This window comes from Aythya marila (genome assembly GCF_965140915.1).
Source record: "Aythya marila genome assembly, chromosome: 8".
NCBI lineage: Eukaryota > Metazoa > Chordata > Aves > Anseriformes > Anatidae > Aythya > Aythya marila.
The window spans coordinates 27241523-27265722 of record NC_139049.1 but is presented as its reverse complement, the minus strand read 5'-3'; the positions used below and the strand labels follow the sequence as shown (position 1 = coordinate 27265722).

Genomic DNA, 24200 nt, shown 5'->3' with positions numbered 1-24200 from the left:
GACAGAGGCAAGAGTGTAGGACAAAATTTCAGTAATTTCAACTGAAGTAGGTAAAAATAGGTAATACGTTAGATGCAAACTGGAAGTGAAATGTTTTCTTGCAACGTTAGGCAAGACAATGACTTGCCAATACAGAAGAACAGTTTTGAAGTATGTGTAGGAAACTACATTTTTTGTTTAAAAATCTCAAAGAACTGGAGAGAAACATTTTTATTTTATTTGTGGTTCTTTGCTGGCACAGCTGGAGAGGGTTTTTAATTGATTTTGTTCAATCTTAATTTTGTCCCCATAACAAGCAGGTCTGGCTTCGGATACTGGAGCAGCAAATCTTGGATTGTGTGTTGTTCTTTAATTTCAAATAACTTGCAAGCTATTCAAAAAATCCCAAATACATAATAGTTTCCCAATCACATATGAGGAAATAAAGGGACTGACATGTAGATTTTGGAAGGGGTGTCTTCTTTGCTTGTTACAAGACCATCTGAATTCTGCGTTCTGTTTTTTAAGCTGTTGCTCCATGCAATGTTATTTTTGCCTGCAAGCCATAATACTGCATTCAGTCCAACTGTAATGAGGTTTCAGAAAATTGTTTGGTTTCCAAATGACATATTTAGCAAAACCGTATGGCAAAATTTGTGGCTGTCATGCTGCTGATAGTAAGATATCCCCAACTTCCCTGGTTCATTCTCATATGTTGCAGCAAATAAATGCAAGTACCCCTGTTTAGACAAATGTTTATCCCTCTACTTGATTAAAGAAGGATTACTGAAAAGAATTTTAAGACTTGCAACAGGGTTTTGTGAAAATGATAGGATGCTTTGATAATTTCCCAGATATTTTGAGTTTTGCTAGAAAACATATGAAGCTCTCCTCACTAACTGAAGTGTCTGACCTACTGGTACTGCAAGAAATAAATCTATAAATATTTCAGTGCTCAGAACAACATTCCCGCCTTTCCTGACAGACGATAATTTACAATTACACGAGCAGGACTTGCAAGAGCCAAGACTTGTAGTGCTACTTAGAGACAGGCTGAGCTTCAGTGCCTGTCGTGATGCGCTGATCTCCAGCGCTCCCTGTGACAGCAGACCTTGGGAGAGGATGGGCAAAACTCGTGTTTAACACCAGATTTACTCGGGAACACAGATAATATTGGCTTTACAGAACAAAACCCAGGAACCAAATCTCATCTGCCTCTAGGCACCCAGAGAGCAGGACATGTCCCACTGTTGTCCCCGTGCCGGAGATCTGCCCAGGGGCTCAGGCAGCTCGGACAAGGAGGCTGCTCAGCTTTCAGGTGCGAAAGCAAGAGCAGAGGACTCCCATCTCAGGGGATGCTTGCAGGCAGGTGGTAGGATTTTGCAGTCGGAGAAGTCTGTTTGTGTGTGGAAATCACCTCGCATGCAGAATCAGAGCTGTTTGCTGTTAAAGGCCTCATGACTTAAATGAGTCTGTTGTTATGCCCTCGGTGGGCCACGTCTGCATTCCTCGCGCACCCATAACTCCTGGTACTGCCAGAGGGGGGGTCAGGAATGCAGACTTAGGGCCTTATAAAATGCATAGGATTGAAAGAGAAGAGCCAGCCCAAATTCTTCTTTAATTCACTGACGTATGCCGATCAAAAACCTCTTCCAGGACTTTCAGCTTATTAGTATTTCCCAGTGTCACGTTAATTAGGAAATATGCAACCAGTCTAACAGCAGGAAGAAAAATGAACTGCTGGTGTACAGTGTGTGGATGTCAAATGATTGGCTGTTGGCGAAAAAGCCAACAATGTGAACAATGCACTGCATTTATTCTGTGGCTTGCTTTTCTAGATTTTTCTTCTTCCCGTTCTGAAACCTTTTACCTTTTCATGTCCCACACACCAGCAGCCATACAATAAGCTGGATGAAGTCCAAGCTCCTTTTTTTATAATAGAAATAATAGAATGAGTCCAGGTAATACTTTCCAAATGAAATGTCATGCAGAAGTGTCACTTTGCAAACATAAATTGTTCAGACTTCAAAAAAAGACGTAGAAATTGGCAGGTCCTTTGTCTGTTACAGATATCTTCCATTATTATATTGCTGCAAAGGGAAAAAAGCAGCTTCTACCCGTTTAAATCTGTAAACTGGCTCTATGAACTGGGATTCTTTAGGAAGTTGAGAGCTTAGTCCTATGGGTACTTCTTATGCACCCAAATCGTTCTGTTGAGTTTAATAAAAGTCCTTGCATGAGTCATGTTCCTCATGAGCAAGTATTTGCAGGCTTTACATTGTAGCTACCATAGAGAATTAAAAATTAATCCAATCAGGAGTTTGCTAGAAAAAAAACAAATCTCCACCTCAGATGTTTTGATTCTTGTGTTGGGTGGATCAGCTCCCATGCTTAAGTTACTGACATTCATAACAGCTTGGAGCCTTGTATGCCTCCTGCCATCTCACCAACATTAGGGGCAGTGTGTTTTAAAACATTGATGCTATTTAAAGGGTGGCATGACTATTTCCTCTCCTCCAGAAGGGATACACAACCTCACAGGATCCTTTTTCTCATGACATGTTTTTCAATAAAATTTTCCCAATTTGGTAATCAGCTGGGAAGAAAGAACATTTCACAATGTTCATAAGGCTTGTAGGTATTTTGACCAGACATAAGATTTCCTATTGATAGTATTAAATGCTTTGGAATGAAATGTTTTGGGTTTTCCATCTGTAGGCTGTCTGAGATGTCAGCAGCCAATATGACCTGCTCTTTCCCTTTTCGGTCTATAAATAAAAGGCAGCTTGTTTAACAGATCTTGGAGCAGAGAGCAGAGGTGTATATTAATGAGCTTTCTCTAATGGCACACTGGACCTATTTAGCACTACGACTGTGAAGGCTTCTCTTTTTCAGTCATAACTCATTTCCTAAGAAAATGTCAGTTATTGCTTCACCTTATGGTCTGAGCTGTTTAGTTTATAGTTTATTTCTTCTGATCTGTACCACTGACAGATATTCTAGACATGACTGTGATTAAATATGCTTATGAAAATGGTAAACATTTGATAATGCAAGCCCTCGCGGGAGTACGCTGTTATTTCTGCATGGCAACATTCTCAGGTGCATTCAAAGTATAATGTGGAAGCAAAGAAAAAACATTTTAAGCAATTACAGTTATTAGATTAAATTGTTTGGTTAGGAAAATTGTGATGTGTTTAGATCACTGTGAGATAATTCAGTGTTTTCATAAATATGCCTTTTAAATGCATGGTACTCCAGCAGTAACGCTCCAGCGTGGCTGCAGTGTAAGATACAGATAACGTGTATTTCCATCTGGTATTGAGCTAATTTAGTCCTGTAAATTTCTACAGCATATTTTTTCCTTGTAGAAGCCTTATTCTGAAAGCACATTAGTTATAAAATCCAATAATTACATCATGCTATTTACTGTAATCATGTGGCATTGTTTTGTGTCTGCGCTCAGATGTGTGCAGCGTAGCGGTGTCTGAAGCACACATTGACAGTCTCACAAAAAAAAAGACAAAAGTACTAACTGCAGTATAATTATTATTTTTAATTGATGAACTTGTTTAAGAGTTATGTTGACTTTTACAGACTTTAAGGATCATGCAGTGTTTGTTACAGTTATCCCAGGCATCAAACGTCAACAAAATGTTTAAGACTGTAGGATTAGGCAATGACAGATTGGGACCAGATGTCTGGGAGATACTGTACGTAGCCTTCTCAGTTGATCAAATAGCTCTTACCATCCTAAAGTCCTTTGGAAATTGAACATTTGCTCTTTGTAGTTGAAGCTTAGACACTTCTGGGATTATGGGGGTTGTGGTTATTTGAAAAGGTTGAAGAACCTTACCCCTTGTCTCCAGGAATAGTGCTATTTGGTCTATACATAACTGTATGTGCACCCCATATATCAGGGGTAGGTGGCAGGGTTACAAGTGACAGAGAACAGCAGCGAAGTCCAGGAATTACCTTAGGAAGTCCTCCTGGCAGTTCCCTCAGCAGCCCGGTTGAGGTTACTCATCCTTGCCCCTGTACGGGGGAGGGAGGCTCTTCCGCTTCAAGCCGGGTCCCAGCAGTGCTGCCTTCACGTGTGGACTCGTAGGGAAAAACTGCAAAGGATACAGTTAGCAGATCCAGCAAGACATAACAGAGTCAAAACAGAGGTTTTCCTGGAATCCTTCAAAGCAAAGACCTTTCTGCAGCTCCAAAGGAATTGTCCCAGCCTTTTGCTTGTCAGTCCTGGCCAGCTCCTTTCCTCTCTCCCTCTCAGGCCTTTCACCTTTGCTCTTCCCCTCTCCTCAGCCAGCAAGGTTCCCACCCCCACTCCTTTTTCCACTGATTTTCTTCCTTTTTAGCCACTTACCTTTAGCAACCCTGCCTTCCTGAACCTCTGAGCTGTAGTCACACCGCTCCTTGCTTGTGTGTTCTCCCACCTTACAGTTAGCCTGAATCGCAGGGCACTGTGACTGCCCCACTCACTGTATGTCATCCAGCGTACTGGAGCTGGATAATATGAAGAATAAAAATAAGAAAAAATAATAATATAATTAAGAAAAGCCATTGAAGTCAAGGCATATGTGGTGACGGAGCGTTTGGATTATGCGTTAGCACCAAAAAAAGGCTGTTGACCACAGTAAAAGTACAATAAATTCATGTTTGTGTGAGTGTTGCTGCTCGCATTGTAGCTCTGAGCGTTTATGGTAGGGCCTGTTCCTTTTCTTCCTTAAGTCCCAATCCAGCAAACTCTTAAACATATGTGCGTTCATGTGTTTCAAATTAAGCTTGTGTTTAGATGTTTTAGGACATTTGCCATTGGAATTTTTGCTACTGACATCAATGGGAATGGAGCTGGACCTCTAATTAGTTTGGATTATTCTGCATACTTTCCTACTTCACATTAGGCTGTAGATACGAAGCTGAAGACTGATAATCCACTAGAAAAACATGCTGAGGGTCAAAATCCTGCATTGGTGACTGGATAGCTCAGAAATGACTGCTGTGACATACCAGGTCTTTCTGCCCCTGAGACGACACGGAGATGAGGGTCAGGCTGTGCAGTGTCACCGTAGTGACTCCGATGCTGGCAGGGTGTAAAGTCTGCCAGGGACCCATCAACAAGCAACGTTGCCACCTGATGTCCTCCTGGGCAAGGTGTTTCGATGCCATCTGTCAGAACCAGCCCTTTAGAGAGGGCAGTGGAGCTTGTAAAAGGCTCGGGCTGGTCAGGGGAGACTGCTTGGGTCACGGGGAATAGCTCACGCAGGTGGGACAGCACAAAAACGACGGGAGAAGCGTGCTCTTGCTGCTCACCTGGGGTTCAGGTGAGCGAGGCTGCAGAGCTGAGCTGCAAAACAGCTTTGTTAGACCCTGGGTCTGATCCCAGGCTACCTTGGGGCTGTGGATCAGGGAATAAAGCCAGGAGGAGTTGAGCTGAAATTGAGAAGGGTGTTGGTTAGCAGGGGGTGATACAGCAGTGTGAGCACGGCACTGATCAGAGGACACTGAAGAAAGGGAACAATAGGAAAGGAAAGGGAGCTGGGAAACAAAGAGCAAACCACGTTCAGAACCTCACAACTCCAGTTACCAGGGGCTGTCCTTGTGAGAGATTTGAGGGGCCTTTCTCCATCAGCAGTTCAAATTGCCTCCATCAGGCACCAGGAGACCGGGTGCCTCCAGCTTACTGCCTCTTCTAGGCGCCATCTACATCTGCCTTCCCTTCCCATCCCTCTGCTTGCAAAGTCAGAAGTTTGCACACACCAATGGGTGTAAGAGGTGTGTGCATGACAAGCAAAATACATCAGGCGTTGGTGACATTGTCATTTCTGTGAGGCCACCCAAAGCACCACAGGTTGTGAATATCAGTCTGCAGAACAAAATCCTGACTCAGCAGAAGGAAGTGGTGAGATCCCAAATTGTAGCGGAGCCAAGTTCCTATCTGTATAGAGCCACGAGGAAATCTGCAATGCCATGAGGCTGCAAGGCAGAGCGGGCAAAATGGGCACACCACCACATGTGAGTGTGCAGGGAAGTGTCTGTGCACATGAATAAGCATCTGAGCCTGTGTTCTGGGTTTGCTGGTGCATGTGCACGTACATGTATCTGTGCTCACCTGAGTTAATCCTCAAAGCCCATCCTAGACACAGTTCCTCCAGTGCAGTCGCCTGTTGTCTGTAACACTGAAACTCACCACTGAGCAATGCAAAACACTCTTTCTCTGGCCCAGTAGCTGGAAATTTTAAGCATTTATTTATTTATTTATTCAGATTTAATTTGAAACAGCTCCTTCTGTTATGAATGCTATGCAGCATATTATTACTGAGTTCCTTAATGAAACGGGTGCTTAACAAATCAGAATTGCTCAGGTTACTGGTTGTGTAAATGCTGAGGACAGATCTGAATGATACGGCTAGTAAAGAAAAGGGTGCAGAATGACAGCAGAGCTCCTTTGGATTGATCTTCAAATGGATCGGGTCTTCTTGTAATAGTCTGTGCTCATCTGCTCCACTGTATAGGATTTCAGACACCTGAAACCAGGTTCTTACCCGCCACAAATAGCATCTCGTGCTCTCTGTCCGTAGCAGCTAATTGTTATTTCCCACAGTGGATCCTGTGCCAATTAACATTTGAGAGAGCTCATCAGAACACTTGTTCTTTCTTTGGATTTTCTGTACTGGCACCATGTCTTCAAACGTTCAGTACTTCAGACAAAACGTGTGAGATATTTATAACCTGTGTATTATTATTGAGCTACACACCATGTCTTCAGTGACAGATTAAATGAACAGCACAAAATGTTGTGTTTCATCCATAAATTTCAACAGATGTTTGAATGTTGGTTGATTTATTACATGTCCAACTTGGATCTTACACTGTTCTCATTGTGGCTGCACATGGTTTATTTAATAGCGCTTTACAACGATTTTTTTATGACTTTTTCAGTTTGAAGGTTGCAACAAGGCATTTTCTAGGCTTGAGAACCTTAAGATTCACCTCCGGAGTCACACTGGGGAGAAGCCGTACCTGTGTCAGCACCCAGGCTGCCAGAAAGCTTTCAGCAACTCCAGCGACCGGGCAAAGCATCAGCGAACACACCTGGATACCGTAAGCACGATTTCATACAGGGAGTTGCACTGAGTTTTCCAATAGTCCTTGTACACAATCTGTCCTGAAACTGAAGGGTGACTTTTCCTTTTCATGAGGAGCATCTCAGAAAACTCAGCTATAAGCAACTGTACTTTTGTTTTTAATTCAGTGTTATTCAGAAATAAAAAATGGCTTGATCTCAGAGAGGCAAATTCAACAGTCTTATTCATGCTGAGGAATAATGTACACAGGAATAAGTTACTCAGCAAACTCTCCCATTGTTCCCATTCCAGTAAGAGGAGGCACCAGTACAATAAGGTATAGTATGAGTGCAAGCCGAGTCATCGCTGCTGTGCTCAATGTATGTCATTGTCTCACTTCCTATCCTGTGTTGCTTCATTAAAGTCTGTTCTGAATGAATGCAAAAGCAGCTCAGACATCTAATGGAAGGTAAATGCCTCTCAGTTTTGGACATAATTTTGTAAAGGTAAAGATACAGCTGTGGTGTAAGCTAAGTACCCACCACCAGTATGAACTGTAAAGGTATGAACCTTTATATAGAGTTGGTGGTTCTGGCTCAGCTCTACAAGTCTTCCCACTTGCCATGCAGGGAAGATGGGGACCTGTCTGGTGTCTTCAGCTCTGATAAAATTAAATCGCCATATTATGGGGAAAGAAAGTAAGTAGGCAACTCTGTAGATGAGTTAAGTCCCCAGCATAAAGCTTTTAAAGAATAACAGCCCAAGTTGTTCCTTTGTCTTTTTCAAAGAAATGAGTATACGGTTTAATGTTTGGCCAAGTGTTTATGGGGCAGAACTTTTGAGTTTAATTGATATTTACTTTTTAAGCAGTTACACATTTCAGACAGTGCAGCATTAAGGAATGTCTCATGTACATTATGCCTTGCAAAAACAAACAAGTAGGAGAAGCGAGTCAGTCACATTTTCCAAACCAAAGCACACTTACAATAACAATGTTTTATTTATTTGAAAGTCAACCTGAGATATTTGAATTTGTAATTAGTTCTAAAATGCCTCTCTTTTGAAACTGGATATACTAAATTGGGTGCATGGTTTTGAAATGTAACTGCTTGAATCTAATGGATATATTTTTTATTAGTCAGACTCACAAATGGAATGCCATTTATTAGTTTTGAAAGATAATTCAATGAGTTAACAAAATAAGCAAAAATATTTATATCTGTTGATCTGTGCACTATTGAAGATAAATCTCTTAACTTTCTATTTTCTTTTCTTCTTCCTGTATCTCTGTCTTAATTGTCTGAAATGCTCATAAATCAGCAAAAAGGTACAGTAATCATTTTCTACTAACTTTCTTAAATGACTAAAAATATCATCCATGCTCTTCTGTTTCAGGTTCTTCAAAACTGTTTCTGTAACCCTACACTATACTAAATGACTTCCACTTATTTGCATTAATTGAAGTCCTGTGATTTGACTTGGTGTATTGTATGAATGTAAAAAATAATTTTTTACATTCTACGGGCTATGGGATGGTGCTACTGTATAGACTGCACACTGTGTTAGCTCAGTGGCAAAATAATTGTCCATAACATCGAAGCAAATAGCCAAAGCAAATAGTCAGATTTTCATCTAGTGTCCATATCACTAAATTGAATGATTCTATCAGTAATTCAGATTATACCAATTATTTGAAAAATACTCTGCTCTTTGTTCTGCAAAGAGGCATTTGTTGAAGTTTTCCATGGTCCTTCCTCAGGTGTCAGTTCCCTGTGTGTTCCAGACACTCTCCATAAATCTGCTTTGCCCTATAACTTTCTGGGTAGGTGCTGTGTTAGCCTGTAAGGCCATGATTTGGTGAATGATTCTATTATTCCTTAAGAAATTTCCTGCTGGCTGGGCAGAGCAGCAGTACATATCCTCTTGAGGTACTTACAAAGAAAAGGGGTTTATACAGACTACTTATTCCTTATTGAGTGCATTTGGAATTGGTTTTAAAGCTTCTTAATGTAGGTCATTCCATCATTTATCTACTCCAGGAGGAGAATCTGTAAATAATTTCAGAGACTTACTGTGTACGCTAGTTTGATCAGATCTCTCCTAAATCATCTGGAAGTAGATCTTTCTCCTAGGCAGAAGCAGAACAAAGGGAACGTATCTGTCCTTGTGGTAGAAAGGGCACGTCATCACTCCTCCACAAGTAAAGCAACCCGTGTAAAGGACCTCACAGTCACTTCTCCCAAAACTTTTTTTTTTTTTTTCATTTTGTGCATCCTCCATCTGAAATCAAGGGGAATAAAGAATGTGACCCTGGGGTCACGACAAACCAGTTTTCTAGCTTTGGGAAAGCACCAAAAAGACTTACTGGTACAAGTGAGAAGGCCAAGATTATGTTGACAGATGAGGCAAGAAAACAAAGCACAAAGGCATGTTCGGCTTTGAAACGCTGTGAGCTTTGACACGCAGCACTCCTTGCTACCAGTTAAGTCAATGGTTACTTAACAACAAGTGCCAGAGTCCCTTTGTTCAGCTTGGTAATTGCACATTCACTTGGCTGCTGTACTGCAGCACGGAGATAGTGTTTCGCTAGCTGGAAGTAGGCATAACTGAGAGGAGAACTTGGTGAGGCTTTCCATTGCTGGGACTCCAGAATCAGCAGCTAAATTGGAGTGCCCTTTAAAATTTATTTATTTTCATAGGAGAAGAGCACGCTGGAACTGCTTGCCCAGGCTCAGATGGCTTTCGTAGGAAAGTGCTCATATTGTGCCACGTTTCAGCGAGCTCTGACACATGCCAAAGTCAGCTGGAAAGGTCTTCCCAACAAAGTCAACAATAGTGGATTTTTGTTTTTGTATTGATTTTCTCAGATGTTAATGTTTGATGCAGGTTGTTTGCTTAGGAGTTATAAAAAGAAAGACGTTGATGTTGTTCAAAACAGGAAAAGGGTATGAAGGAAACCAAATGTGTGCTATTCCACAAGTTTTACTCTGCTGCATGTGGAACATAGTTGTTGTAAAAACTATGTAAACCAGAATTAGAAACCAGAACTTCTATATTTATAATTTTGTTGGGTGTTCTCGTGATCATTTAGTCTACTGTTAAGGCTAGAAGACTTAAAGCTCTCAAAGCCCATCCAATTACATCTCATTAGCATTTAATTCAGCTCAGTAATATATCCAGTGTGCAGGATTACAGATGTGTCAAATGCTCTCAGCACTTGTCTGGAGAGCAAAGTCAGAGCCATCGGCGCTGCTCCTCTGTTTGCGCTGTGTCAGGCGTTTGTACTCAGAGTTTGCAGATCTGGAAACGGCAAGCAGAGCAAGCAGCTCAGGCTTAATGCCATGGTGCACAGAAATGGCTCTGTGTCCTTCAGGCTCTGTGTGCCAACTGCAGAGATGCACAGAAATATGAAATTTTTTCCCTTCCCTCACACCTACAGAAACCGTACGCCTGTCAGATTCCTGGCTGCTCCAAACGCTACACCGACCCCAGCTCGCTGCGCAAGCACGTGAAAGCTCATTCAGCCAAAGAACAACAGGTGCGTAAGAAGGTAAGACTCACCAGGCAAGAAGTGACGCATCTCCAGGTCTCCACAGTTTTTAAATTTAACTTTAGTTTATATATTTTCGAATCAGGGTTCCTCTGCAATACCGCTGCAAGAAAACTCAAATTGTGCTCATTTCCCTGTTGGATTTTGATCGTTATTGCTCACCAGCTCACTTCATAGTTCTGCACTTCCAAGGCCACCACCTGGTAGTTTCACTTTGTCCCACGCTTTCTGCCCAACCATTTTTTTCCTGTTCACAAGCCCAAATTTTGCAGTCATTCGCATGAAATGTTCACGCATTGAGTCTCTGCAAACAGCTAGTAAATACATGCTAGCAGATTATCTCAAATTCAAGTGAAACAAAGCCAGCATACTATGGAAACGTCAGAAAAGGAGTGCTTGTAATTGATCAGAATGAACCCCCCCACGCTTCTCCCACCACATCTGTGTTTTAAACACATTTACAAGTCATTCCAAACCCAGGCTGCTAGTTGTGTTTCACTAGTATTAGATTCAAATAAGCATTTTGGTTTCTACGGGCTGAATCCTGAACTCATTATTGAACGGGGAGGCTTATGGGCTCCAGCCCAGGATCAGAGACTTGTTTATTACGCATTTGTACACGCAGTTTGTAAACAGATGATTGGGACCCCACAGAGCCGGGCTGTGACAGAACAGACCATGAGCATATTTGCGGCCCAGGAGTGGCAGGGAATACACGGCTTAGCAAGCAATGACAATTAGCTCCAACAAGCAGCAGTGGTGTCCTCAGATCCAGTCAGATCTTTTATGTCGGTGGGCAGGGCTGGAAAGGACTGCCCAGGATTGCAGCCCAGCTTTGTTTTATAGGGTAATGTGGTTTCACTACAGCTCTCGCCTTGGAAGGTTCCTCAGAGTGTGCTGTGCACATGCCTCCCACACCAGAGGTTGCAAAGCACTTCTCAAGAATACCATAAGGGAACCTTTAGGTCCTACTTGACAGTAAGAGACAAAAAGCTGTAACCGTAATTAGCCACAGAAAGAGGTAGACTAGTGTCAAAATCTTTTGCAATAGCAAGATCTTTGCAACAGGAAGATTTGTTACATGGAATTCTCAGATGACCCCGGAAAGCAACCATGCTCTGTGTTCTGAGGGAGAGAACTGCCCACCTTTTTCCTTCCAGTGGTTGCTGATGTACTTCTTGGGGAAAGGAAGGAGGGAATTCTTTCCTAACAGCAGATATGGGTATTGTTTGTTCAGTTCTGACTACAGGACTTAATACAGGAACTCATTAACAACCTTTACGTCTGGACAAAGGAACAGTCCCCATTATTACACCCCAACAACTGATGAGGCCAATTGCCAGTTCTGCAGAGGAAGGCGGGGAAAATACCTAAATCCAAATTTTGCATTAAGGGGCAAAAAGTACTTCCTGGATAAGCAGGGGGAGGCCTTAAGCATAGAAGGAATACAGCAGGGCAAATGCTCTGCACACACATTGAAAACTCGGGCTACTTGGACATACCAGGACACCAAATATCCAGGGTTTCATATCTCATAATCTCCTAGCTTGAGGAGTTTTTCTGCATGTATATACACACCCTCCCGTAGACTTATCAAGTCTATCTTAAAATAATGTCAATTCCTTGCTTCCCACACCTTATTTGGTAGACCAAATCTAAATCTGCTCTCCTCCAGAGGTTAGAAATCATCTTTGGATTTCCTGTCTCATTTGCCCATGATAACTTTATGAATATTTGATCCTTTGTCTTTTTTCCTTTAACCTAAAAGGCATCTGAGAAAGCAGTAGATTGGAAGAGCATTTTGATCAGGCTCTCTTAACAGGGACCAAGCTGAATCTGATTCATAAAGAAATAATAAACAGATATTTCACTTAATCATATTACAGGAAAAAAAAAAAAAACACAAAAAAAAAAAACAAAAAACCACCACCCTTTCACAACTAAGTAAATCTCATTGCTATTGAAATAGTGATGGTCTACATTGGATTTCAGACATAGGATAAAAAGGGAAAATATTGTTCACACTCACTTGCTCAATTTTGGTTACTACTCTGGAAAGTCAGTTTCCTGTTGGCATCAGCTTCCTCGGAGTTCTGAGCAGCAATGATTTAGCCAAGGAAGAAAAATGCTCTGCCCGCATGTCTCAGTTGAGATATGCTACCAAAATGTGCCATCTCTGATACAAAAGAAAATGTCCTGTGCTGAGACTTACATCAAAGGAACCCTGAATATTACGAACATGGCTTAGATGACTGCAGCGGTAATATTTGGTTGTTCTGAACAGCTTTACAAGCACAAAATACGAGAAAGTTAGCTGTTAATTTAGTAGTAGTTTAAGTTTAATTGGCTGCAGATGCACTTTGTGATCCAAATGTTAGATGTTTATCTTGATCAAACAAATGGCTGTATAGCAGAATTCTGAATAGGTTTGCCTGGATCTTTTATTTAGAATAACCAAACCCAGGGGAGATTGGTATGCAAAACTGTAAACAGAGAGACAATAACTATTTATTAATGGCTATAGAATATGATGGCTGTGTGTGTAATGTGAGCACTATATTATGACAAAAGCTTGGCAACGTCAGCATGTTTGAAAGAGAATTAGAAATGCTTTTCTTTCTTAATTCTCCTCTCCTGCTGTTTTTAATATGATCGACATTGTGGTTTTCAAGAGTTTGCTTCAGACACTTTTGCCAGAGCTTTAATTTACTTGGAGAACAGCTGACATATTGGTGATACCTCGTACACATTACTGACAGCACATTATTCCACCAGTTCTAATCTGATAAGCACAAACACTTTTCTTTCCCTATCAAATGTCTTTCCAAGTGTCACAGTAACAACGTCATGCAATCCTTTTGCCACAGAACCCAAGAAACTATAGAAAGCCTGAAAATATGCAGTTAAACTACTATGGAAGGATTGAAGAAACCCAGGGTACATTATTGTCTGGAGCAAACTGCTCTCAATTTAAGATTAACACACTTAACTTGTGTGCTTAAGAAAACCCAAATTATGTCTAATTAGAAATACCAACTAATAGATATATCCTTAATTATACCAAGTTGCTAAGAATGTCATTTTGCTCCTTCCTTCTGTACATAATCTTTAAGCAAAGAGACATATGAATTTAATTAGACGTCATTTGGTTTACTTTGAAACAAAATGTTTGTTTTATCTTCCTCTTGTAGCTAAATTCATGTACTGATATCGAACAGGATGTACTAAGTGAATGCTTAGCTATACAACAGCTCCACACATCTTCACAACACATTTTGGATGGGAAATGTGGTCGATCTGTAGGTCATCACGATTTAATTACAGGTAAGAATATTTCTAATAAGTATCATGCTAATGTCAATACAATAACAGAAAAGCTTGTGGGTCTGATTTGCCACAATGGAAGAGGTTAGAAAAAAATACATAATAAAATAAAATGAAATAATTTTGTGAGTTCTTTGCTAAGATCATCAATAAAACATTTTAGCTTTGGGCCAAATTAATCTGTTTTAAATTGATTTAGTAGCTCAGTTCAAGCTTTCCAGATAAATCCTAGCTTTTTCCTGTTGAGACTTAGAGAAAACCAAAGGTAAACTGGGATTAGAAAACAAGAATGCCAGATGCTCATTCACCTGCACCAAGGGATGAGCTGGTGCTCTTTATTACTGTATTTTGCTTTGTAAGAGTACTAAGTAACTAGAGTTACTTAGGGAAGAATTTCATCCTTTTTTTCTCACACCAGATGTTAAAAACAGCAGCAACAAAATCATCCTTTTTGACACCTCCTATTCCCCTTTCTAGTTTAAGTTGCACTAAAACGTTGGAATGTACCTGGTGAGCAGGATGGAGTAGGAAGGGAAATGACCCATCATTCCAGCAGCGCTCCCCTGGGAGTCTGCACTCCCGGTTTATATGTGGCTCCTCAAGAGGTGGCAGGAAGCTGGAGGGACTTGGGGGGATTACTTCAATGCTCTGGCTTTGTCATCTGCACTCCTGAGATGTGTGAGGGCAACACATGGCCTCTGCTCTCCACCCTTGGCAGTCCAGCCTCTCCCTTCCAGGCAGGACAGGAAAGCCCGGTGACATTGCCCTCAGGATGGGGTGTGGTTAATAACCTCAGGAATAGCCTCAGATTTCAAGTGGCCACAATAAAACAAGAAAAAAGTTACTGCTTACAGATAAATGGACCGGCCCTGACCTCACAGTGTCAGTTCTGAGAACCTCATCTGAAATTAAAGGTTTAGTCTGTCAATAATACTGGTTTTCTCCAATAATTTCTTTGCAGATTATATCAGTCTGTCACAGGGTTGTTGTAAAAAACTTAGTAAATCTTTCCCGATACTTCCATCGGGTCACCCTATAAGAGACCCCATCACATGCACAGTATGAAAAAGTGCTAGGGAAAATAAATCACTATTTTACAGTGAAACAGAGGTTACTTCATATTATGTGTGGTGTAATTCCATAGGCAAAACTGTTTCTCTATCATTATTTAGGGCAAATAAGCTAAAGTGCTGATCCTTACAGATTTAAAGCATAAGGACATTCCTGCTGCCACCTATAGTTTGGATGTTTGCTCTTTCACATAAGCAGAGATAATATTTCTGGACAAAGCAGCTGTAATACTGTATATAGGATATGTATGGATGAATACAGTATATGATGGTCTCTTAATGCCACTTGAAAATATGAAAGTGTTCATGGTTTAAGCTTTTTTCTTTTTTTTTTTTTTTCCAAAGAAACCACATTATTAATGTGCAGAGCTCTGGGCTTTAGGGATCACTTGGATTCCTGGAGAGTTTCAGTTTTGTCTTTCTCCAAGTTAAAGCACATTTTAAATATGTCAGGGATGAAAGCCAATCATAGAAAAATGAAATATGTAAAAAACTCCCGTCCCTTGTGTCAAACTTCAAAGCAGGTTTGTGCTTAGGACTGAGTAAGACAGTGAGCAAAAGAATATTTTGCAGTCAGAGGAACCCATTGTTTGCTTAGATCTTCTTTTACCTTCTTTGTAAATTGCTTCATGGCTGCTCACATTCAAGTCCAGCTGTGCCCAAGGGCTTCTCTCGCTCTCCCAGCAAAGGAAGTTATCTCCATTCAGGTAACCCCATGCAGTCATCTTTTCTGGGCCTGCCCATTTTGTTATTTTTTTTTTTTTTCTGGTCTCTCCTGGCATAAAGCTGAAAAAAAAAAAAAGGCTGCTAGTCACAGATGCTCAAAGTACCATTTTGGCAACAGATGTTAAGGTTAAAGGCCAACCCATTTAAATTATTGATTGATGACACATATTTACAAGCTGAGGTGGTCAATGCATGAAGAGGCCCAAGATGCACAGCCCTGAACTGGGTTGGGCTTGCAGAAGCAGTCATTTATAACAGCTCCAAAGGCTTCTGTGCGACTTCAGGTACTAAGAATATAGTACCTGCTGTAAAAAAGGGAAAAGAAGCTGGAAAAGAAGAGGAATTTTTGGAACTATTGAAAATGATACTGAGTGAGGCTGGAATAGCAACTGCTCTTCCTCCTTGACTTCTTCCATTGTAGAGGCACCTGGTTTCTCAGGCAGAGGGAGTCCCTGGAGCAAAGGAAATGCAGCATTTCTCTGCTGTCAAATGACTCTTCCTTACTGTTAGGGATTGGCAGTGGGCAGGACTTGTCCACCCTCGTGTCAGCAGATACCTCTTTCTTTCCAGAACAAGGCAGTTCGCTCTCTTTCCTGATAAACTGCCACTGCCATTATTTCCTTCTAAAAGTGCTGTTGTTGCTGGGCTTCACACCCAGTCATGGGATCCGGGTGACAGCAGCAACTCCAAATTTTGAGTGTTTTAATTCTGTAAATACACACATTGAAATTTTGACAGCCAAAATGAGTTCCAGTAGCAGACTAAATGGCTCATGGCCTGCGTAGAGCCTAGCGCGGTACGCCCGGCACAGTGCCCACGAGCAGTGAAAGGTCTGTTCCTCTGAAGGAAGTGAAGTTAATATTCTGTTGGAGTGCCCTTGTTTTGAACTTAATATTAAATAAGTTCAATTTGGCTCTTAGTGACTCAAGAGAAATGAATGTCTCACTGCAGACTCACATGGAATCCCATAGTAAACCCCGTCTTCCATTGCTTGTGCCACATGGCCTTGGAAATACTCCTAATTACAGGCAGACACCCCCTGCAAGCAAAGTGAGCAAACAATAGGGGCAATGCTTGGCCTACGTTGGCTCATCTTTTGGCTTTCTCACTATCCAGAAGCTTCAGGGGCGGACGCGGCCCGCTCCAAGCGGAAGGCTGTGCAGTCTCAGAGCTTCATCGCCAGGCCCAGGAGCACACGGCCCCGTGCCTGGTGCCAGAGCAGCCTCGCAGCTCCCTTTTTGCTCTCCCTGGCCCAGCGTTGTGCAGATCGGGGCTCTGGACCTAGTCTCATTTCCTTAGGAAGTGAGACTTACGTAATCGTTGTGCTCGCCGCTGTCCACATGTGTCAGTCCCCTTCCCCACAGTTTTATTTTTTTAATCCGTTAGCCAAGCTCAACCACATTTGAGAAACGCCCCAGAGATAATTGCGTTCTGATGAGTCTCATGAATCCTGGCAGCTGGATACCAGAGAGTGGCACCCAAAACGAGCGTTCCCCCCCGCGGGAGCAGCAGGCAGGGCTCAGCTGGGCCACATGCTGCTTGGCAGCCGCCAGCGCACGTGCGGCGCCACATTTGTCAAAGCGTCACAGAGGAGATGGGGACAGCTGGCTTCATCCCGACGTGCTTCGGCTGAGGTTGCGGTGGGCTGCCGAGCGAGCGGTGCTGCGGGGCCGGGCTGTCAGTGCGAGGGCAGCCAGCGGCCTCTGGGGTGAGGCAGCACACGCTGCGGTGTGGCAGGAGGGCCGGGGGGACCCGAGGACAAGAGATGCCGCGTGTCCAACCCAGCAGGAGCGAAGGCGTTGTGGTGAATAAAGATGCAGGAAAAAGAAAGCTCACTGGTGAACTAACCCCACAAACCTCAGCACACATGCTGCAAGCGGGGTGCTTTTCCAGAGGAGGTGTAATCTGTAAGTGAAAACACGGATTAATTCAGGGTAGATGGAAGGAGCCCTGCTTCAATGGGAGAGGAGCTCCAAGCCCAGTGTGGGCAGTGGGTGTCTGCCCACGTTGTTCCACAGCTGGGTAAATTCCTCTGTGTACTGGTCCTGGCAAAGTGTGACAGAAAGGGAGAGCGGCAGCAATTGTGGTTTCATTTTCTTTTCTGATGGGGTGGGTTTGAGTGCATGGGATTGTGCAGGACACAGCTCTCAGACATAAGGATGTGTGGGGTGTTTTTATTAACTTTTTTTTGCCTCTCTAGAGGGGCGTGCTGGCTGTGATTTTCTTGTTGTAAAGGTAATACCTGAGCAGTAGCTGAGAATCAGGTACTGTGGCACTCTGTCTTCATCCACCCCAAGCAAAGAACTGAAACCATCCATGGTAACTGGGGCAGTAAGGAAGAGCCCAGGGGAGACCTCTGAAACATTCATGAACTGTTCAGGGGTGGGACTGTAAGACAAAAAAAAAGTATGTGTTTACTGGCTGCTGCACTATTAGAACTCTCTTCTGTGAGTTTTTTAACTTTTTTGGGGTGAGCTATCACCAAGGGGCCGTTAAGGCTATCTCAGTCAGATAGAGAGCACAAACCTCCCTTCCTAGATTCAGCAGTTTCCTCCAGGCTGTGCTGCCAGTATACCTGAACTGCATGTGGAAATACAGCTCAAGTGTGAAATGACACAGCACAAAGTCGAATGGGTGTTTGGCTCATCTGCCAAGCCTGAGAACAAATGTGTGAACAAGAAGGATCTGTGGGAAGTGGAATCGATTATATCGTAAAATAGGCTGAAGTAACAGCATTCTCACAGTGTAGCATCCTAGCTACTGGCTTACTGTTATCAGAAGAGGCTTTGACAAATAAATCCTTGCATCACCTGGGAACATCTGACTTCTTAAAACCCCTTCTGTCTGGCTTTCGGTGCAGAAAGCAAGTTGTTTTCACTGGCTGGTTGACAAATGTTCTGTCTAGCAGGAGACAGAGATGATGTGGTTCATTTTCGTTCTTTTAGATCTGTCAACAGCCGAGGACTCATTGTTCATGAGAGGTTTTTGACTCATCTGAAGTCCCTGACAAAGGTGGCTGGAATCTTGCCCTAGTGGTTCTAACTCTTCAGTCACAAAGAAACAGATGCTGACATTCAGCCGCTGCTTACCCACCCGGAGGGCTGTCACACATTCCGCCTGGCCTCAGCTTTTCCTGTTGCTTTCTGCCCGTTACATGTCCCTCAGAGGGTTTGGGACGAGAGCCATCCCGAACCCTGCCAGTGGTGTGGGACACGGCAAAGCACGGCTGACACGCAGCTCCCTTTTCCTCGGTGTGTAACTCTCTCACACTGAGCAGGACTGGAAAGGTGGACACTGCAGAAAGAAAGAAGGCACAGAAACTAGCCCTCAGAGGATGTGTGGGGACTGCTGGGCTGTAGCTGGGCACTGGGAGCTGGCAAACCTCATCCGCCCCCCACAACTTTCACAGTACAATGTCAGTGGCTGCCCTAGTCCACGTCTGTGTACATGCCTCGGTGGGCCAAAACTCTGGGAGCTGTATTGTAGGTAAACGCAGAAGGCAGAGAAGCAGAGAAAAGAAGACCAGGCTTTGCCAAGAACTGCACTTAGAGGAGCCAGGCCTTTTTCCCCCCTGCCGTAGGGTGGCATGAGCAAACAGCATCTAGAACACCGAAGTACAGCGAAGGCAGGGTGAGAGTCCTGCCAGGTCCCACAGGCTGCTGGGGGGAGTGCGTCCACATCTCCAGTCACAGGACCATCCGAGAGTGTTGGAGGGGAGACACACACGTGGCAAAATGCCCTGATACAGCTTGAGTGCCATGGCAAACTCAAGTATTCACTACCATGCTGCGTGTCTGGGTAGGCGACTGCCCCAACAGAGGTGTGCTGCCCCGTGTGTGTGTCGGGGTGGGCTGGGGGACAGGGAAGGAGTTGGAAACTATCATGTCACTTGGATTCTCCTTTCCTTGCTTATTTTACATTGCAAAATGATGTTTGTTTGTTCACAGGCATGTACAGTGGTTCCAGTGCTAACCATAATGGTCCCTCACCAGGTGTATTGCCACCTCCTCACGACATCCCTTCAAGGCACCATCCTCTTGACTCCACCCTCTCCAGTCCACATCACCACCAGTCACCGCTGGAAAGTGCCAGGGAAGGGTATGTGTGTGAAACATGCTTGGCCTCTGTCAGGCATGATAGTGAACCATTAATTGTTTATCTTGGTTTGCATGAATGCTGTTTGAATGAAAAACACTGACTCAAACTAAGCAATTCTGTTTGTTTTAGAATTATAGAGTAATTTAATTTGGAAGGGACTTCAAAAGTTCACCTCATCCATCCACTGCGCAAAGCAGGGCAAACTTTGACATTTCTAAAAATTTGACATTACAGCCATATCTTTGTCTTCCATGAAATACACTGGGATTTTGTTTTTCTCCACAGAGTGCAATTGTATTTAATTTTTTAAATTCTTCCTCAATGACTTCTTGTAGATTTGGATAAGTGCAGAGAACTTTTCTTAGCTAAGATGAAAAAATTCTCAAAGGGTAAAATCCAAACTATGACTCACTCGGGAATAAGGCAGTGTTTGCCTTTATAAGACTTAGTTTGTGTCAGAATGGCAAGTTTTCTCACTTCCTTGCTCTCTGTTGAGATTTTGGTAATGCATTTTTCAGCTGTAAGCATTAACCAGTAAGATCCTAATCAGGGAAGGGGATATTAGCACAATGATTGCAGAGATTGCGTTGCTACAGTACAGATTGTATTGCATCGCTACCTTATGTGATATTCCTATTTTACCATTTCTTCAAGGCTTTCAAAGCATCTCAACAGCAAAGAATCTCTGTAAGCCACAAAATTCAACTCATCTTTCTGCTACACTCATGGTGCCTTCACTCATGTAAATCACACATCAAACTTGGATTTTTTTTCTTCCCAGTGCTTTGGACAGGGAGGGTACTCTGATTTTGCTTTACTGATGGGAACTTGAGATAAAGGGAGATGAAGAAACTTTTTACCTAATAATACGTTGGGGTTCTTCAGCAAGGCCAGCGAGTGAATGTAGATTTTTTCTATCTTTGTCAGTGACTGACCCATCCCTTCTTTTATATGGGGAAAGAAAAGCCCAGGAAGTTTTAATTGTACTCTTTAAGCAACAGATAGAAGGTGGGGTGCATGGAAAGAGCACAACAAGGAAAATTACACCTGGAATAGTTGAAGAACTGTCTGACTGAGGAAGTTCATTTAGGAACAAGCTGCTGTCTTTTTTTTTTTTTTTTTTTCTGAATTGGGGAATGAATGCTGTAGCAAGCTTAGCTTCTATACCCTGTTCCTCCCTCAGCCACCTCTTCTGACCCATGCCAGGAACAAGTGCCTCCCCACCATACAATGCATATCTGCCCATCATACGAGTAGACTTTGCCCCTAATTACTGAAAAGCTTACATAAGATGTCTGCGTCCAAACCCTCTCCCTCCCTGCCCTGCCCCCCACATTCCTCACCTTTTATTTCCCGTTGACAGACTCATGCCCATGGCAGAGACATGACCAACAGGAGGCACTGGGCAGGAGGATTTAGGTGGAAGTTGCAGCAGGTCAATGTGAGGTTTTCTGTAGCAGAGAAGGCAGTGAGTGCAAACAGGAGGAATGGAGATGAGAGTCAAAAATGAAGGTAATCCGCAAGCTACTCTTTCCCTGCAGCATGGGACTAGTTGAGCCCAGGGGAGCAGGATGCTTTCCTCCGTGCTCCCCAGTGCACTGCCCAGCTGTTTCTTCCTTGATTTGGTTCTAGGGTAGGCTTCCTAGGGTAGGCAAAAAGTCCAACTAAACGGCCTAAGGGTACACCATAGAAGGGACTTAACAGGTGGTCAGTAAGGTAGATTTGTTTCAAAAGCACTTCACGTCTTGGTACTGTTAATAAAAAACAAAAGCAAAGAGCTGACCAGAATGGGGGCAGCAGTCAACTTGCCAGTTTGAGGGGTTTGAAGGTCCCAGATAAATTCTCTGTCCTGCCCCTTGTGTCTCCCCACCAGAGTACAGCACTTCTCTTCAGCACTCACTGTGCTGAGTGAGCTGAGCTCCTCACCGGCTCCTTCTCCAGACGTTTTGATCATTTGCTTAGGCCAAAGCTTACATCAGAATGGTCACTGCTGTTTTCAGTTCTAGTGGAATTAGGATTCTTCCTCAGAGGAGATGACAGTGCTGATGCATTATCTCAGTGCTTACATACTTAAGCAATGCAAAGTCTTTGTGGAAACACCATAGTTAATATCCTATGACAAAATGTAAGTCTGGGATGATAATGGATTTCTAACAATGAACCAAACATCAGGAAATAGAAAAGGGAATGTATTTTTAATGGTTATTTTAAAACAGGCTATCTAGTTTCATGACATAATGACTTGGAATTTTTCAGGATCTCAAATACCATTTTCTAAACTCAAATAATCCACATTCAGTATTGTCACACCCAACCCCAGATCTTCTTTCTGTATTTTATCTGTTTATACTTACACAATTAAGGACTGCTGAAATAAAGCCCATCCATGGCATTTTAACTGCAAATACAGAAAGCTTAGTGTGAAGTAACAGCCTTTGAATTTCATTTAGCACAGTTTTGTGTAAAGCATCCGTTCATTTAACTAAGAAAAATCACTTAATGATCTAATACCTGGAGCCACTGAATTCTAGACCTGTTACCCCTTTCCCAGTTTGCAGCAGCATGCCATTACTCATACAAAATACACGTGGTTTACAATAGGAAAGAAACACCTAACACTACCTTTCTTCATGTGAACTGCTCTAGCTGGCTGGCAAACATACAATGTTTTGCCTCATTTGTCAGCTGTCTCAGCATTCACGTTTAAGTAAATGCAAAGAATTTCTATACTGTGAATCTGTACGATGACAAGACTGGATTGCATAGTTTAAGTCTGTGGAATGAACTAAGTGATTATTATCAAGAAATCTAATTACTGAGTCATCAAATATGCAAGATGCCAAAAACTACATGAGGCAGAGTACAAATAGTCTACTCAAATTCGACAGAAGATTCAGAATTTGATTTAAAGGCTTTTTTTTTTTTTTTTTTTTTTAATAAAAAAAAGCCCTATGCCATACCATCCTTTGCCAAAGTCAATACCAAGTGCAGCAGTCAATTTTCCCAAATGGCTTACTAGGACATTTAAACAGTTTGACAAAATTATCTAATTCACTTGAAAATGTTCTAACAAAATCTGACTTCATTACCAAATGTATTTATACTGGCATTATACAATATGGAGAACATTTTTTCAAATTCTGGTATGAAATATACGCTAGACCAAATAATTTACTTTAACTTATATTGATATTAATTAAACTAAAACTGTGTGACTGAGAAATCCTTTAGCATCCAGAAAGAGGGCTTGTCATGATTAGAGTTTAAATATATATTTATTTTTTACTTCAGGTAGCAAAATGTTATTTTAGCATTTCTTGCAGCATATGCTATATATAATGTCTAATTTGGTTTCATTTTCTCCATTGCAAAAGTAGTCCATTTTGATTTGTAGCAGTATGAAGATGGAAGCACAACTTTTAGTATTAAATCTTAGGTGGATGTTGCACTTGGCTTTCTCTCTGCTATTTTTTATGCTGGTATTATCTAAGTCATCTAAAAATGTACTTAGTTGTATTTGTAGACCAGTTCCCTAAGTTCCAGTTTAAAATGTTTAGTGTGATAAATTATTGGTTTAAATGAAACTGATCTGACTAAAGTTAAATGAGTTTAAGTGGTGGCACAAAGTAAGGGATTTGCACCAATTCAGCTTAATGACCGAACAAGGTCACTTTGTAGGATCTGAACACAGTCCCTCTATAAGTGACTGTGAGGCCCTCGCTCACTCGTGCCGCTCATAACAAACAGCACTTATGTTCTCAGAAGAAGCTGGGGGGACTGACAAATAGTAACTTCACCAAGAAGGTGATGTGTCTCCAAGGGAAAGGAAAGCAAAACTATTTTTTATATCCTCCTGTGGCAATTTAGTTCATTTCTGCTCTGTAAACACAACAGTCAATGAAGAACTAGTGAGATTAAGACATCTGTGGTGTCCATAGGTGATGATTAATGAGAACTCTGAATCCAGTCTTATAATTATGGTGAGTCTTTAATATCGAGGATTAAGTCATCAGGGTTAGAGGAAAGGGTTTATAGAACTCTCTTTTGCCTAGGCTTCTCACCAGCTAACTGCAACCAGTTCAAACCATGCTTCAGACCTCCCTGAAGAGCCACTTACCCATACAAAATCACAAGAAACAGGACTTAAGAGCAATCAAATGAAAAGAGACATTTTAATCAGGCTGCTTAAACATCAGATTTTTTGTTTGCTTGCTTGTTAGCACCTGTTAATTCAAATACCACAGAAATACTTCGCTGTAAAGAGATCTCTGTTAAAAGTTTAGTCCTTCATTTCTCTCTACTTCAAGTAAAACAAGGTACACAGAGCCTCCCTTTTTGCTCAACAAGGGAACACCAGATTTGAAATTCCTGATATTTTTAAGG

General features: G+C 42.2%; 1 protein-coding gene across 3 annotated transcripts in view; it reads left to right on the top strand.

Annotated features, from left to right (window-relative positions):
• GLIS1 (GLIS family zinc finger 1) overlaps window positions 1-24200 on the top strand; it is a 188823-nt gene that overhangs the window by 143281 nt on the left and 21342 nt on the right. For 2 of the 3 annotated variants that reach the window (XM_082765693.1, XM_082765691.1), the window contains 4 exons: window positions 6925-7086; window positions 10489-10599; window positions 13791-13923; window positions 19667-19817. In XM_082765693.1, coding sequence (XP_082621819.1) covers window positions 6925-7086; window positions 10489-10599; window positions 13791-13923; window positions 19667-19817 — 557 coding nt within the window. The remainder of the gene's footprint in view (window positions 1-6924; window positions 7087-10488; window positions 10600-13790; window positions 13924-19666; window positions 19818-24200) is intronic. The other variant, XM_082765692.1, reaches the window with a different exon arrangement.